This window comes from Rhinatrema bivittatum, chromosome 3, assembly GCF_901001135.1.
Source record: "Rhinatrema bivittatum chromosome 3, aRhiBiv1.1, whole genome shotgun sequence".
Classification (NCBI taxonomy): Eukaryota; Metazoa; Chordata; class Amphibia; order Gymnophiona; family Rhinatrematidae; genus Rhinatrema; species Rhinatrema bivittatum.
Window position 1 is genome coordinate 416,777,943 of NC_042617.1, and position 17,862 is coordinate 416,795,804.

Below are 17,862 nucleotides of genomic sequence, written 5' to 3' on the forward strand. Positions count from 1 at the left end.
GGAGCACATTGTCAAGTTGCAATCGCAAGTTCACAGATTATTGACGAGTCAGATCACCAGGGTCTGGGATTACCTGCAGGTTCTTGGCTCCATGGCATCCATGTTGGATCGCATGCCTTGGGCGTTTGCTCATGTCAGACCATTGCAGGAAGCGTTACTTTCCCGGTGGGATCAGTTGTTAGAGCAGTTTTACCTTCCTCTGCCTCTTATGGAATTAGCCAGATCCAGTCTTTCCTGCTGGCTTGTCCGGGACAACTTATTTTATTTTATTTATTTAAAAACTTTTCTATACCGTTGCTAAGTTAAATACCATCGCAACGGTTTACATGTAGGCACATATTTAATGTAGGTAAAAGTGTACTATAGTACATTCTAACAGGTGCCGTCAAAGGTTCGGTTACAATATATCATTAGACGTAGTCATTTAGTGAAGTAGTTCATGACCAATTGTACCAAGGTACTTACACTGGTAGTTTTATCACACATAGTATTATAGTTATGCTTTATTGTGGTGTTGCATTCATAGACTAATCTACTATACAGTCCTAAGGACTGTGTGTCTGTGCCTTTCTGTTTTTTCCTGAAATATTTCTCTCTATTCTCCTGTCTCTTTGTGAAATGCTTGTTTAAAAAGCCATGTTTTTAAACTTTTCTTAAATGTCTTGAGATCACTTTGCAGTCTGATCTCTGGAGGCATTGTGTTCCAGATTATGGGTCTTGCTAGTGATAGGGCTCTTTCCCTCACTTGGGTCACTTTCCCTCACTTGGGTCAGTCTTGCTGTTTTAACTTGTGTCGAGGGGTGGACTTGGAGATTCCGAAGTGTACAGTGGTCACCACCGATGCCAGTTTCTCTGGTTGGGGAGCTGTCTGTCAAGCTCGGTCGGTCCAAGGCCTGTGGACGGCGGAAGAGGCATCATGGTCTGTCAATCATCTAGAGACGAGCGGTGTGGTTAGCACTGAATGCTTTTATCCCCCTTGTGCGTGGCCGTCCGGTCAGAATCTTGTCCAACAATGCGACAACAGTGGCTTATATTGGTCGGCAGGGTGCTCCCAAGAGTCATGCAGTGGCTCAGGAAGCTCGGGAGATGATCCATTTGGCAGAGCAGCATCTGATGTTGATAGTGGCTTCTCACATAGCTGAGACCGACAATGTGCAGGTGGATTTCCTCAGCTGCCAGCAACTGACCCCCAGGGAATGGGAGCTGTCAGAGGAGGCAATGGTTCTCATCAGTTCCAGGTCAGGCAAACCCTGCTTGGACTTAATGGTGACTCAGTAGAATGCCAAGGTGGCCTGCTTCTTCTGTTGCAGAAGAGAGCATGGAGCAGAGGGAGTTGACGCCTTGGTTCTTCCTTGTCCGAAAGATGTTATGCTGTATGTTTCCGCATTGGCCGCTGGTGGGCAAGATATTGTGGCGTGAGGAGGTCCATCCGGAAGATGTGATTCTAGTGGCTCCAGAGTGGCCTTGGAGGCTCTGGTTTGCAGATCTGGTCAATCTAGCGATTGACGGATCGTTGAGGTTTGCTCATCTCCCGAACCTTCTGCGTCAAGATCCCGTATTTTCAGATCAGACGGCTCGCTTTTGTCTCGCAGCTTGGCTTTTGAGAGGAAACACTTAAGGGACAAAGGTTACTCTGAGGATGTTATTGCTAATCTGTTGGAATAGGAATTATTCCTCCTCTTTGGCCTATGTGAGGGTCTGGAAGGTGTTTGAGGATTGGTGCTTGGAGCAAGGTGTTGCTATGCAAGTTTCTGTAGAGAATATTCTTACTTTCTTGCAAAGAAGTTTGCTGAAGGCTTTGTCTTTCAATTCCCTTAGAATTCAAGTGGCAGCCTTGGGATGTTTCCGGGGCAAGGTACATGGAATGACACTGTCTGCACACCCAGATGTTGTGCATGTTCTCCAGGGAGTAAAGCATTTGCGTCCTCCAGTTCAGAAACTGTGTCCCTCCTGGAGCCTTAACTTGGTTCTGAAAGGCATGTGTGTGGCGCTGTTTGAGCCTCTCATATGGACTACCATAAAGGATCTGATGTTGAAGGTGGTTTTCTTGGTGGCGACTTGTTCTGCTAGATGGATATTGGAGTTTCAAGCCTTGTCATGTAGGGAGCTTTTCTTGAGAATTTCAGAGTCAGGGGTTTCCTTGAGGACGGTTCCAGCCTTTCTGCCGAAGGTGATTGAGTCTTTTCACTAAATCAGTTGTTGGAGCTCCCGGCTTTTCCAAACTTGCAGGCTATGGCGCCTCATGCGAGGGAGTTATGGCTTTTGGATGTCAAGTGCACATTTTTGTGGTATCTCAACGTTACTGATATCTTCCGGTTATCGGATCACCTTTTTGTACTGTGGAGTGGCATAAGGTATCAAAAGCCACAATTGTGCGGTGGTTGAAGGAGGCCATTGACTCTGCATATATCTGTCAGGGGCAACCAGTACCGGAGAGCTTAAGGGCTCATTCTACTCATTCCCAGGCGACGTCCTGAGCTGAATGTCAGCAAGTGTCACCACAAGAGATTTGCAAGGCGGCTACTTAGAAGTCTTTGCACATCGTTTGGATGTTCAGGCCCCAGAGGCCATGGGCTTTGAGAGTGTACTGCGAACGGGACTCTTGCGGACCCATCCCGTTTAGGGAAGCTTTGGTACATCCCAGGAATCTGGACTGATCAGGGTAAGTAGAGGGAAAGGAAAATTGGTTCTTACCTGCTAATTTTTGTTCCTGTAGTACCACAGATCAGTCCAGAGTCACGCCCAGTTTGGGAAGGGAGGTTGGGAGGGTCCGCTCGATCTGTTTGTTAGTTAATCTGAAGAATGGCACAGGTTTTGTTTGGTCCTTCATGTTTTTTAATGAGGACAAGTTTATCTGTTCTAAGTTTCCACTTCCCACTGCTCGTTCAGGGGATAATTTATTAGTGGTTGATGTTAGTGTTTTCTACTATCTTGGCTTTGGTACAGATCAATACTGAAAGACTGCAGGTGACACACTAGGGGGGCCAATGCAATAAATTTTGCGGAAAGTGGGTGCTGACTTTTCAGCGCCCGCTTTCTTAGCGCATGCATGGCGCCCGCAAGGGGGGAAACCATGCAATATGCAAATTAGGGAGTTGCGCTAGGTTGGATTGCGCGACCTTAGCGCCTCCTTGCTAACGTGACCCCACGGCGGCTGCCAGTTATGAAGGCCGCTGGTAAACTCAGCATCGGTTTTCAAAGCCGGCCGTCTGCCAGTGTTGAAAATGGATGCCGATAAATTCGAGTTTACTGGCATTGGTCTTCATAACTTGGCGGTCTGCCGAGGTTTTTGTTTTGTTTTGCTTTTTTATTGAAGTATCAAAAAGCAGTTTTTTCTGCTTTTCTGTACTTCTTCTACGTGCGCTCAGCTATTAACGCCTGCTCCAGGCAGGCGTTAATACCTGAGCGATAAATGTGCAACGTGAATGAGTAATAGCCTCATCGCATGCATTTGCATGTGATGAGCGCTAACACATTCACTCTGCGTCGGATGCGTGTTAAATAGGCGCTAATCCCCCCCTATTGCATTAGGGGCTGGATTGGCGCCTATTTAACCCGTGTCCGGCAGTGGGTTTAACAATGTACTCGTGTGAGCGCACTGTATTGAATCGGCCTCTAGGTTATATGGCAGTGTCAGTAAAACTTTCTCTGTCTCCATCTGCTGGAAAGGAGGCAAAACCCAGGAGTCTGGATTGATCTGTGATACTACAGGTAGCAGGTAGCTGCTGTCAGATAGCCGGATAAGTCTGTATTTATCTAGCATGGTTCACTGCTACTTAGCCAGATAAGTATTTATCTGGCTAAGCAGCAGCAGCGAACCACACTAGATAGCTGGATATGTACTGACTTATCTAATTATCTGGCAGCAGTTACTCTCTGGCAGATAGCCGGATAAGTCAGTACATATCCTCATAAGTGGTAGCAGCTGCTACTTAGCCAGATAAATACTGATTTACCCGGTTGAGTGGTGGCAGCTCCCGCCACTCAACCGGAAACATCCGTACTTATCCGCTGACATTTTAAAACTTTTTCCCCTTTTTAAGGGGTTTTAAGTGCCAGTGCAGTAGTGCTGGAAACATAACCCTAGCTCTGACCGAGGAGTTAAGTTTCCAGCGCTAACAAAGGTGCACTGGCCAAATGCTGTCTGCCTGCATCGGGGAATACTACTTAATGGCCTCATTTGCATGGGATTTCCATGCAAGAGCACTAAGCAGTACTCCCTTTTAGGAACATTTCTGCACACAAAACACCTTGCTGCATCTGTAGTAAGTTTTACGCACATAAAATGGGCGTTCAAGTGCAGGCAGAAAGGTGCATCGGCCTGTGACAGAGGAGGAGAGGAGCCATGGACGAGATGAATCCCTGGCTGGGGGCAGTGTTGTGTGGGATGGAGGAATTGATTCCCCCAGCTGGGATGGGGTGTGAAGTGGAGATGGTGATTCCTGGATGGGGAGAAGAGCCATGCGGGGCAGAGGAGGTGGTTCCTTATTTAGGTAGAGGAGATTTCCAGGTTCACAACTCCTGCTGCTTGAACTGTTTGGCTGAGACCTGGATAACATAAAGTTGAAGAAAAAGACAAAGCAGAATAAGTGGACTTGCCAGATACTAGCACAGAAAATTTGTTCTGCTTAAAAGCAATGCATCAAGCGATGATAAAAGCCATACTTGAACTGCAGTAGAGCTTTAATATTGCAGGATCTGCAGTTTCTGCAAAATCACAATTTAAGCAAGGCTTTTTCTGTCTTATCCACTAATTAGCTGCGACTATTTGAAGTTCATATCACAGTTTAGATAGGGCCCTACTGATAAGGGTATGAATTCTTTGTTTCAGAATGACTGGCCTGAAGGCTACCAACTTGCAGTTGCCATGACCTTCCATTGGCCTCACTGTGTGCCAAACAACCTGAAGTCCTTAATCCCGAATGCGGGCAGTGAGGCGATCCAGCTCCTGCGGGACCTGCTCCAGTGGGACCCCCGGAAGCGCCCAACAGCTGTCCAGGTTTGTGCCTGTTGTAATTTCTTCAAATATTTCTGCATCTGGTTCAGCCTTGCTTACTGCTCTTATAGTTCAGATTACACAGGAATCGAGTCCACTTAGCCCAGTGGGAACAGAAACAGGCCCCGAGTATAGGCACCACACTGAGCAAGGCTGGATTACAATTGTAGGTGACAGGCACTGTCTGGTGCATTTTGGCCCTAAGGAATTTTGCAACTGCTGCAACATGTGGAAATCACCATCGACTAACAAGCATTGCCGAGTCAGTTTCTCGTGGTTCTCAAGAGACCTTTTTATCTGGATATTCACAAAACATATCCAGAAAGGAATTTGCTCCCGGTGGATGTAGTTTCAATGCACCATATGCTACTTTGTGCACTTTGATTATCCTGCAGATTAGACCCATTTGTGGGTTAGAGGCCCTAGACAATGGATCTTGAAAGTATAACATCCTGCACGATGTCCCTTGAGAGACCAAAAGGTGGCAGTTGGCCAGGAAATCGAACAGAAAGCAGGGCGGGTTGCAGAGTTTCATTTATAAGCCTGGCTCCCCATCTTCAGCACAGTTTTTAAAATTGTGACAAGTGTGCAGTGCAGGTCAGGGAAGGGAGGAAGGGTGGTAGAGTGGGTCAGATTTATATGTTGTGCAGCTTCCTATTCGTGCTTTGGAAGGATTGTATTGTTCATTATTTAGATTAGATATGGTGGGCTTTTATTGGTTTATCATCCACCTGTGTTAGATGTATAGCCTTTAGAGATATTTTATGAAGTTATTGTTGATTTGAGTTTGAAATTTTCCTTTTTATTAATCGCTGGAGATTTTAATTTAAATTTGTACCCAAACTCTCCGGTCTACACTTCAACTTTGTGGAATGAAGCAGCTGCCCCTTGTAAGGGTGGTATTCTTAATCTAGTGAGAAGGGTCTGATCTGTTCTCAATTTGGCATATGCAGTGCTCAGCAATAGATCCTGTATCCTAGTCAGATCATATAGCAGTGATCTTTAGGTCTGAGGGAAGGTTCTAAAGTTAAGAAAGATGCCAAGGAATTCTGGAGTCATGTGTTCCCCTTAGAGATGGTTCATGGGGTTGATGAGTTAGCGGAACATTGAAATAATTCTGTTACATTGATTTTTAGATAGTAAGGTACTTCTTAGATGGTTCTCAAAACATAAGCAATCTTCATCTTGGTTTTCTGAGGATTGTCACATAGTAAGAAGAGAGATGCGGCATTTGGAAGTTCAGTGGAAGAAACATCGATCTTCCTCAGCTCGTTGGAGAAGGAAGGCTAAATATAGGAGGTATACAGTTGATAAGAAAAAGGCAGCTTGTTCTAATTCTATTAGGTTAGCTGATAATGCAAATAAAGACGTTTTTAGGGTGGTTGGAAATCTTTTGGGTCATGGTATTGTAGGATGCCAGAGGATGTGGTTAGAGCAATTAGTATAGCTGGGTTTAAAAAAGGTTTGGATAAGTTCCTAGAGCTGAAGTCCATAAACTGCTTTTAATCAATAAGGATTAGTAGCTTGGGATCTTTTCATTTAATGTTTGGGTACTTGTCAGGTATTTGTGACTTGGTTGGTCACTGGCCACAGGATACTGGCAAATATTATGTTCTTATGAATTTCTAGCGTGGATAACCTTACAGTAGATTTTCAGATTGTGATATCAATTCATTAGTTTAGGGAGCAAATACAGACCTTTTTGTGCGGTAGTCAATTAATTTATTAGCAGAATATAGTAAAACAAGGTTTTAAATTGTTTTCTTTTCTTTTTGGTTTGTTACAGTTTCACAGCACAAGGCAGTGTAGTAAAAGATAATCAGAACTTAGAAGCATTATCTCTCTAAGTCCAGCTCTGCACTAAGAATTACATAACTGCCAAATAAATTAGCCCAGCTGAAATATACCTGATGCATAGGAATATTCTCATATGGGTTAATGAACTTCAGAGAGTTTGTGAGCAAAACAGGTGCTAGAACAATACCCAATTCATAGCTGGATACAAAGTTTTTACTCAGGACATGTTTCACAATTCTTGTCCAAGGTTTTCTTCTCACATTGGAAGGTGATGACAACTCTCTGATATGAAGAAACAAACAGTCTTTTCTCCTTTCTGTGAAAAACAGTCTCATATAAAGTTGCCAAAATCATCACATGGCTGCAAACTCCATGTTTGTATTGCTTTAGGCCTGCACTTTTTACTCAGCCTGTGTGCATAGCAGTAAGCCTCAAGTTCATGATGCACATCCTGTTTAGGGTCACTGGCATATACCATACAATATTATGTCAACTGATCAGGTTATGATGCCTGAATTTACTACATTTGTCTCATATTTGGAGAATAAGACAGCCTCTTTATTGAAGCAGTCAAATAGCTTACAGCAGGGGTTCCCAACCTTTTTTGGGAGCGTGCACCCCTTTTCAACCACCATAATTTTCGCAGACCCCTTGCTTCCCTTTCATTTTTACCTGCAGTCATGTGCCATATATAGAAAAGTGATTAATGTAATAACAAATAATTATATGCACACCAGGCTTATTCATAATATATAAAACTTTTTAAATAATGCTTACTGATATAAATGGAATACATATAATTGCAAAGCACAGCAGTAATTGTGCAAGAATGTACTTATATTCAGTAACTTACATAGTGAATCTACAGGCAACTACATAGCTGGATGTGGAGCAACAGGAGGGAGAGAGACTGGCAGGGTGGGAGGGAGAGATGGACTGGTGGAGGGAGAGAGACTGGTAGAAATGTACTGAGATGGAGAGACAGACTTGGTGGAAATGGACTGCTGGAGGGAGAGAGACAAACTGGCGGGGATGGACTGGTACAAGGAGACAGAAAAGAGGGACTGGTGGAGGGGGAGGGAGAGAGAGATTGGTGGGGATAGACCTTGGAGAGGAGAGAGAGCGAGAGACTTGTGGAGGATTGGGATGGACCATGAAGCAAAGACAGAGAATGAGAGACTGGTAGGGAAGGAGGGATGTTTGAGACAGGCCCACATCATTAAAAGGGAGACATGGAGAGAGATTTGGTGCACATATCCCTCCCAACTCTTCCCCCCCTCCCCCCAACATGGTGTATTATTATTATTATTTTATTTTATTTTATTTTTTTTAAAGAAAATCATCTGTGACAGGGAAACCACATAGTTAGTTCGATCTTTGTGGGGTCTAATGGCTTTCTCCACATCTGCCTGTTACTAAATTTAGGATATTCTCACTCCTAAAGCAAGAAGCACCACTATATTTTGCGCCAGTGTCACAAAGTGCTGGGCATGTATGTCAGTGGCATCGCTAGACAGAAGAACCTTGTAAGTAACAAAGGAAACCCCTGGCCAGTTTCAACCATCTAAGAAAATACCACTAAAATTATTCAAATGCATTAAAAAATAAAAATTATTTTATATATGTGTGGGACAAAATCCCAATATAAAACCTACACTTCAAGTTCTATAGTATCCTGCATTCAGAGACACTCCCCCAACAAAGGGTGCAGAGCAGAACAAGGGCACTGCCCCTTACCATTTACTATAAATAAATAATCAAATTCTGGTGTCACCTCATTGACAGCAACACAAACTCCCTCCACTACCAGGAATATTGTATAATACAAAATCCTTCAAAAAATGTACTTGGGACCTATAGGAAGCCTGCCATACCATAACACCCTAACTGCCAGACTCAAAATAATAACAAAACTACCTATGAAAAGGCAATACTGCAAATTTTACAACAGCCCTAAAACACCAATACACCTCCTGTTAAGAAAACAGAGCAAGTCCAGCTGCTGTAGGTCCCTATATGGAAACTATATGCTAGCAGCATGCAAAACACACAGACCCTTGTCAAATACATAAAGTATAAACACAAATGCGCAGACAAAAACTGAACTGGAAACCACAGCAATGGAAAATTAAAAAAAAAAAATCGCATTCCTCCTAAAACATCAAACGATACAATCAAGAAATATAAAATATCAATAATAGTAAAACCATACTAATAAAAGAATATTTCAAAACAACTGATGTATATGTTGCGCTCGGGGGTGGACAGGACAGGGGCTGGCCACAGGGGGCGGAGCATGGAAGGAGACAGAGGCAGTTTAGATCTTCACCACTGGAATCCGGAGGTCCCGCTGAGAGGAGCCCGTAGGGACCCGGGCTGCTGGGACTTAGGTGGGCCTCCTGGGAGAGTCACAGTCCGGCGTGCCCACAGATACTGGGCGAGCGCTATCAGGTTCGAAGCTGCAAACAGGTTGGAGGAGAGCGAACCAGAATAGAGTTGGTGAGGACAAGGCTAGGGACAGAGCCAGAATCAAGCAAGGTCAAAGTCCAAGAATCAGTCCGAGGAGTGGTCAACGAAGCAAGGGTCAAGATCCAGAGGTCAGGCAAGGTCGAAAAGCAGGCTAAGGTCTTTGGAAGGTGGCAGGCAGGTCAGGAACAAGCTGAGGTCTTTACCAGAAAGTCAGTCCAAGGTAAGGGAGACAAACAACGAACACAGGAACAAGCAGGTACGGAACTGGAACAAGCAAGCAGGAACACAAGCAAGGGCAAACCGACCCGAACTGTAAATGCTCTTGGAATTCTTGAAGTGGGAGCTTGAACCCACTAGCTTGGAAACAAGTGTTCTTGGAATCAAGGATGTGTGGGCTGGGACCCACGAACAAGGAATCAATTCTAGGAAGCACTGAGAGTGGTACTTGAATCCATGACCTTCGGATCAAGATCTCTTCATCTTAGGCATTGCGCCACATGCTATCACTGCTTGCCAACTGGAAATGTGCACAGTGGTGGCTTCATTTCCCGGCACTTACAGGATACTACTGTGAATATGAAATCCATATGAATTCCTACAATGCCTGCGACACCGTTAGTGCGCGCCTCTCCCGGGATGGGCTGTGCTCATCCTGCATCCCAGGAGGTGAGGGATCGTCGGGGCGACCCGGGGGGTGTTGGTTAGCCGGACTTTGTTGGCAATCGTGGTGGGAACGCGGTCTTCGTCAGTCTCCAGGCCCACCAGGAGAAGTGCGGGAAACCCCGCCATTTTACCGCCTGAACCTGCGGTGGTGGCGCTGGCCGTGCAGAGGCCCAAGGCCTTCCCCCCCCCCCCCCCCCGCCGCTTTCCCCGCAACGCACGGCATCGCGACCTCCCTCTCCTCCGGGGGGGGGGTGTCTGCGCAGGATACGGACACCGACTCGGAGGGCTCCTGCGCCTCGTTTTCATCAGGGTTTATTTTAGCCATGCATAGGGCTTTTAAAGCAGGCCGGGCCCTCAAGAGGCGTCCCCCTCCGTCCGAGCCCCAGGGGACCCTACCCTTAGCGCCCAAGGCTTGCCCTCCACCGAAGGACATAACGGGTCCTCCCAAGCCTAAGCGGCCATTGCGGGTTTTTCCAGCCCAGGAGGATACGGATCTTTCAGACTTCTCTGATGACGCCGAGAGTCAGGAAGCTCCCTCCCCACCCCCGAGGGGGGCTGAGGGAGATGGCACGCCCGCGCAGGGAGTGAAGCGACAAGGCCAGAACTCAGAGGACGACGACCCGAGAGTCATACGCCTTTTCCGCCGAGAGGAGTTGGGCCTCATAATTCCGGCCATCGTGGAGGAATTGGGAATAGCGACACCTCCTGAGGGAGTCACAACTCGGCTTCATGGATCCAGTGTTGTTGGGCCTCAACGGTCCTCCCACAACCTTCCCCTTTCACTTTTCCTCGACGGACCTGCTCTTTCAGGAATGGGATACTCCAGACCTGGGGTTGAAGGCGATGAAGGCCATGGATAAGCTTTATCCCTTACCGGAGGAAACGCTAGAGGTGCTGAGAGTACCAAAGGTGGACTCGGTGGTGACAAAGCGGACGACCATCCCAGTTACGGGTACCACAGTTCTTAGGGACCTTCAGGATCAGAAGTTGGAAATCCAGTTGAATAAGATTTTCGAAGTCTCGGCGCTGGGGGCCCAGGCGGCGATCTGCAGTAACTTTGCCTTGCAGGCCGGCCTGCGTTGGGTTCAGCAGCTCCTTGCCAACGAAGGCCTCTCTGAAGAGGAAGCCCGACAGGCTGGACGCCTGGAGGCGGTGGTCGCCTACAGTGCGGATGCTCTACATGACCTACTCCGCAACTCCGCTCGTTCTATGGTGTCCGCAGTCTCGGCCAGGCATCTCTTATGGTTAAGAAACTGGTCTGTGGATGGGGCCTCCAAGTCTCGCCTGGGTTCCCTTCCCTTTAAGGGCAAACTGCTCTTCGGCAAGGAACTGGATGACATGATCCAGTTACTGGGCGAGAATAAAGGGTACCGTTTGCCGGAGGACAGATCGAGGTTAAAGGGATCTTTTTCGTCTCAGTCCAGGTTTAGGAGTAGCCGTAAGCCTCGCTCCTCCTAGCCCACTACCTCTTCTTCCTCCTTTCGCCCAGGAGGCAGTAGGCAACATTCTCAGTCCTTTCGAGGAAGACGTTTCGGAAGGCCTGCTTCCACCTCTTCAGCACCGAGTGGTAAGTCTCCTCAATGATGGCCTGCAGGTCTATCCCTCGGTCCCGAAGGTAGGGGGCAGGCTGTCCCTCTTTTACGAGGTTTGGACCACAATCACAACAGACCAGTGGGTATTATCTGTGATAAAAGATGGCTACGCTTTAGATTTTGCTCGCCTTCCCCACCCAAGGTTCTTTCCCTCCCCTTGCGGACACGCACTCAAGCGGGAAGCGGTTCATCAGGCGATCCGGTTGTCAGAGCTGGGGGCAATTGTCCCAGTTCCCGCCTTGGAGCAACGAAGAGGTCACTACTCCATGTACTTCGTCGTTCCAAAGAAAGAAGGCTCTTTCTGTCCTATTCTCGATCTGAAGGAGGTCAATCGTTGTCTCTGGAATCCACGCTTCCGTATGGAAACCCTGAAATCCGTGATTGCGTCAGTACGGCCGGGAGAGTTTCTGGCCTCGCTGGACCTCACGGAGGCATATCTGCACATCGGGATCCGGAAGGAGCATCAGAAGTACCTTCGATTCTTTGCATTAGGGAAACACTATCAGTTCCAAGCGTTACCGTTCAGGTTGGCGACGGCTCCCAGAACTTTCACCAAGATAGTGGTGGTGGTGGCGGCTCAATTGTGCCGGGAAGGCCTGTTCGTCCATCCATATCTGGATGATTGGCTGATCCGCGCGAAATCAGAGGAATTGTGCCGGGCGGCGGTTCAACATAAGAAAATGCCATACTGGGTCAGACCAAGGGTCCATCAAGCCCAGCATCCTGTTTCCAACAGTGGCCAATCCAGGCCATAAGAACCTGGCAAGTACCCAAAAACTAAGTCTATTCCATGTAACCATTGCTAATGGCAGTGGCTATTCTCTAAGTGAACTTAATAGCAGGTAATGGACTTCTCCTCCAAGAACTTATCCAATCCTTTTTTAAACACAGCTATACTAACTGCACGAACCACATTCTCTGGCAACAAATTCCAGAGTTTAATTGTGCGTTGAGTAAAAAAGAACTTTCTCCGATTAGTTTTAAATGTGCCCCATGCTAACTTCATGGAGTGTCCCCTAGTCTTTCTACTATCCGAAAGAGTAAATAACCGATTCACATCTACCCGTTCTAGACCTCTCATGATTTTAAACACCTCTATCATATCCCCCCTCAGTCGTCTCTTCTCCAAGCTGAAAAGTCCTAACCTCTTTAGTCTTTCCTCATAGAGGAGTTGTTCCATTCCCCTTATCATTTTGGTAGCCCTTCTCTGTACCTTCTCCATCGCAATTATATCTTTTTTGAGATGCGGCGACCAGAATTGTACACAGTATTCAAGGTGCGGTCTCACCATGGAGCGATACAGAGGCATTATGACATTTTCCGTTTTATTCATCATTCCTTTTCTAATAATTCCCAACATTCTGTTTGCTTTTTTGACTGCCGCAGCACACTGAACCGACGATTTCAATGTGTTATCCACTATGACACCTAGATCTCTTTCTTGGGTTGTAGCACCTAATATGGAACCCAACATGGTTGGGTTCCATATTAGGTGCTACAACCCAAGAAATGTGGATAAGTGCATCACCTTGCACTTATCCACATTAAATTTCATCTGCCATTTGGATGCCCAATTTTCCAGTCTCACAAGGTCTTCCTGCAGTTTATCACAATCTGCTTGTGATTTAACTACTCTGAACAATTTTGTGTCATCTGCATCTGATGCACTCGCTCAGCTGGGTAGTCAATACGTCCAAAAGTCATCTCCAACCCTCACAGTCACTGGAATTTTTGGGAGCATTATTCAATACGCGACAAGGCAAGGTTTTCCTCTCGGTGGACCGCTGTCGCAATCTACGAGGACAGGTTACGACTTATCTACGAATGCAGCCACAGACAGTCTGGGACTACCTGCAGTTGATTGGTTCCATGGCCTCTACCCTGGAATTGGTTCCGTGGGCTTTTGCGCACATGCGTCCCTTGCAGTCGGCGTTACTGTCACGATGGAGTCCGGTCTCCGAGCAGTTCCAGCTTCCCTTGCCCCTGACGGCCACGGCATGGTCCAGTCTGAGTTGGTGGTTACAACCGGACAATCTGCTACAGGGGGTCTCAATTGTGGCCCCGGAATGGACAGTGGTCACCACAGACGCGAGCCTCTCCGGCTGGGGGGCAGTTTGCCTGCGACAATCGGTGCAGGGTCGCTGGTCGATCAACCGCTTGGAGACCAGGGCGGTGTGCCTGGCGTTACAGGCTTTTCTTCCCCTGGTGCAGGAAAAGTCGGTCAGAGTCCTTTCCGACAATGCTACCACAGTGGCCTACCTCAATCGGCAGGGGGGGACTCTGAGTCGGCCGGTGGCCTTGGAAGCCTGGCTCCTAATGCAGTGGGCGGAGAGGTACCTTCTCCGCATTGCCGCTTCCCATATCGCAGGGGTAGACAACATTCACACGGACTTTCTGAGTCGTCATCAGCTGGACCCAGGGGAGTGGGAGCTGGCGGATGACGCCTTTCAGCTCATCTGCGACAGGTGCGGAATAGCCGGCCATGGACCTGATGGTGACCTGTCAGAATTCCAAGGCGCTCCACTTCTTCGCCCGTTGCAGGGAACCAGGGGCGGAAGGGGTGGACACCCTGGTGCTTCCTTGGCCGACGTCAATCCTCCTGTATGTCTTTCCTCCGTGGCCTCTCATAGGAAAAGTTCTTTGTCGCATAGAGGGTCATCCCACGGAGGTCATTCTGGTAGCCCCAGAGTGGCCTCGCAGGCCGTGGTTCGCGGACCTCGTCAATCTGTCAGTGGAAGCACTGTTCCAGCTTCCGGTGTTTCCGAATCTTCTTCATCAGGGCCCCGTCTGTTTCGATCAGGCAGATCACTTTTATCTAGCGGCATGGCTTTTGAGAGGCGCCGGTTGAAGGGGAAAGGTTATTTGGATGCGGTGGTGGCCACCCTCTTGCGGTCACACAAGGTCTCGACTTCGCTATCATATATGCGCGTCTGGAAAGTTTTTGAGGCATGGTGTGTGTCTCGAGCGATTCGGCCTACTCGGGCGACTATTCCTGATATTTTGGCTTTTCTCTAGGGGGGCTTGGCTAAGGGACTGTCTTGTAGCTCTCTGCGAGTACAGGTGGCGGCTCTTGGTTCCTTGCGTGGGTTGGTGGATGGGGTGCCGTTGCATCTCACCCTGACTTGGTCCGATTCCTGAAAGGAGCAACGCACCTGCGTCCACAGGTTGCCATACCCTGTCCCTCCTGGAACTTAAATTTAGTTCTCAAGGCATTGTGCGCGCCTCCGTTCAAACCCCTGAAAGGAGCTTCTCTGAAGGATTTGACTTTGAAAGTCATATTTCTAGTGGCAATCACTTCGGTTAGGAGAGTCTCTGAGCTCCAGGCCCTATTCTGTCGGGAATCCTTCTTGAGAATCTCGGAGTTGGGCGTTAGTCTCCGGACTGTCCCTTCGTTCCTTCCCAAAGTAGTGTCTGCTTTTCATTTGAACCAGTTGGTGGAACTTCCAGCGTTCTCCCATCTCGAAGGTTTGGATAAACTCTCCAAGGATTTGAAGAAGTTGGACGTGCGTGGAGTCCTCTTACTCTATCTGGAGGTCACTAATGGTTTTCAGGTTTCGGATCACCTTTTTGTACTCTGGAAGGGCCCCAATAAGGGCAATATGGCGTCTAAGACAACCATTTCGCGCTGGTTAAAGGAATCAATAAATTCTGCATATCTCTTGAGTGGTCGACCTCTTCCTTTGGGGCTGAAGGCTCATTTCCACACGTTCGCAGGAGGCTTCCTGGGCGGAGTGCCATCCGATCTCTCCACTAGAGATCTGCAGGGCAGCAACCTGGAAATCTCTGCATACATTCTCACGTCATTATCGGCTGAATGTTCAGGACTCCAAGGAGGGTAACTTTGAAGCAGGCGTGTTGAGAGCGGACCTCTCCATTGCCCACCCTAAGAAGTGAGCTCTGGTACATCCCAGGAGTCTGGACTGATATGGTACATACAGGGAAAAGAAAATGAGGTCTTACCTTCGATAATTTTCGTTCCTGTAGTACCAAGGATCAGTCCAGAGTCCCGCCCTATGCTGCAGTAAGTTCGGAGAGTCCGCTGTTCTGAGTTTTTCGGTCAGTTTGATAGTTTGACTAGTTTGTGAATCTGTCCCCTTCATCTGCCTGGATCAGGTTCTTGTTGGGGGACCGTGACCCACCTGTTCCCCGTTGACTTTCATGTACATAGCTAGTTTATTTATGGGGGGAATTCTCCTGCTTTGACATTGCGTAATACTGACAGGCTATGGGTGGCACCCTAGTATATATGGCAGAACCTGTCAAGTTTTGCTCTGTTTCCACCTGCTGGTGCGGAGGCATAACCCAGGAGTCTGGACTGATACTTGGTACTACAGGAACGAAAATTATCGAAGGTAAGACCTAATTTTCTTTTGGACTACTGCAATGTGCTGTATGTGGGGTTGCTGGGAAGGCTAACCCATACATTTCAGTCTTACAGAATATGGGAGCAGGATTGATTATGGGAAAGTTTGAAAGGGCCTCTCTGCTTGCAAAACTCCACTGTTGCTGAGAGAGTTACATTTAAGGTGCTGACCATTGTGTTTCAATCGTTGAGGGGCAGTGCTTCTAAATATCTATGGGATAGGCTCAGGAATTAAGGTCATCACAGGCATAGTTTTGGATGACAGCATTGGCCCCCAAGTTCTGAAGGAATCAGTATGAGCTCCACATGCTTGCAATGTGATGCCAGGCTTTGTTAGAGCAGCATTGAATCTTGTGACATTTCGGAAGCAAGTGAAGCCATTTTGTTTTCCAGAGATGAGGATATTTTCGCCTGGGTAGGCATGAGTAAGTGAAGACTCTTGGGAAGGTGAAGTGTTTTTGTTTAAGGGTTATTTTAGATTTTAGTTTTATTTCCTATAGGTTTTGTTTTTCCTTATACGATTTATTTTAATCTGTTAGTAGTTTATTATTTTAAATGATGAATACTGTGAACTGCTTTTATTCTATTTTTACTGTTTATGAGGGATATAAATATGTTTCTTAATATGCACAAAGGCAATTTTTACTAAACTATAACTCTTCGACCTTTTGTGTTCTGGATTATTTGTTTTGTGCTGTTTCCATTACTTCTTTGTGTTTCAGTTTTAGTTCTCTGTTTTTACCTTTCACACCTTTGTGATTTTTTTTCTCCTGTTTCTTTCTTTCCTCTTCTCCCATCCTTTCACTACACCATCTTTCCCCCACCAACAGATGCCTCTTCTCTTTTCTCCTGCCCAGTCTTTCTCTCTTTTGTAGTCTCCTTTGCCCTCCCTCCATCTCTCCTTTATTTGCTTTCTTCAAGTTTTCCATCCTATGTTGACTTCCACCTCCTCCCCCTTCCCCTCCTGTCTCTCATTCCTCCTCCATCCCACAGTTTTCTCTCCTCCTCTTGTGCCTCATTCATAAACAGAGTTTTCCTTAAATATTTGCAGCCCCCAACATCACATTGATGATACTCGAATCAAACTCCTCCATTGAACTGCACTATTAGCCACCTTAAACCTTCTCAGTTATGGCCTTGCCTCTCAGCTCCACAGTCTCTTAATTGTTTTTCATCGTGTGCCATGTCTGTCTGTCTTGACTAGATTGTAAGCTCCAAGGAATAGGATCTGTCAATTTATGAGTGTGTCTCCAGTGCTGCGTATATCTGATACGCACTGTACAAATCCATGATGATGATAATCATGATCATCATCATCCCTCTCTACTCTTCCTCACATTCCCTTTTACTGGTATCTCCCAATGGCACGTGATTCTTATTTTCTCTAAGCCATGTCGTGCCAGCAGTACAGAGGGCTGGAGTGCAGAGTGGCAGTAGCAGCCAGAGAGCAGAAGGGAGATGGACCAACCCAGCCTGCAGGAGCAGCTCTGGAAGGAAGAGAGAGCAGTAACAGAAAGGCAGGGAGAGGAAGGCAGCCTGGTATGCACCAGTTGCAAGGAAAGAAGTAGCCTAATCCAGACCAGCTGAAGGAGGGAGATGGGCAGTTCAGCAGTGCCGGCAGCAAGATGGGAGGGAGAGAGAGGAGCTGGAGACAGGGCAGTGACATTAGATCACCAGACTGCAGAATTACGGAAAACTGCTGAGACTAGATTCTGTAGCAAAGTGTGCAAATTTTGCAAGCAGCTACCACCCAATCGCACAAAATTGGGGACCTGACTTATGGGATGCCAGAGGGGTCTTTAGCCAGCCAGTTTGCTCTGAGTTACTGCCACACCCTCCTGTCTTTTTTCTCAGTGCAGGCTGCAGAGGAGGTGTCCCTCTTTTGAGAAACTGGGAAAAGAATTCTGTAGTTGCTTCCTAGTAATTTAATGTCTTGTGCAACCCTTCTACCTCGGGATATCCCTTTGCTGCAGGCATAAAAG

The 17,862-nt window shown here is 47.1% G+C and overlaps 1 protein-coding gene across 2 annotated transcripts in view; it reads left to right on the top strand.

Moving 5' to 3' along the window:
- The window catches only part of ICK (intestinal cell kinase), a 129,900-nt gene that overhangs the window by 62,107 nt on the left and 49,931 nt on the right, over nucleotides 1-17,862 (top strand). For both annotated transcript variants that reach the window (XR_003855669.1, XM_029595722.1), the window contains exon 8: nucleotides 4,832-4,999. Coding sequence is in view for 1 of the 2 variants with exons in the window: in XM_029595722.1 (XP_029451582.1) it covers nucleotides 4,832-4,999 (168 nt within the window). In the remaining variant the exon portion in view is untranslated. The remainder of the gene's footprint in view (nucleotides 1-4,831; nucleotides 5,000-17,862) is intronic.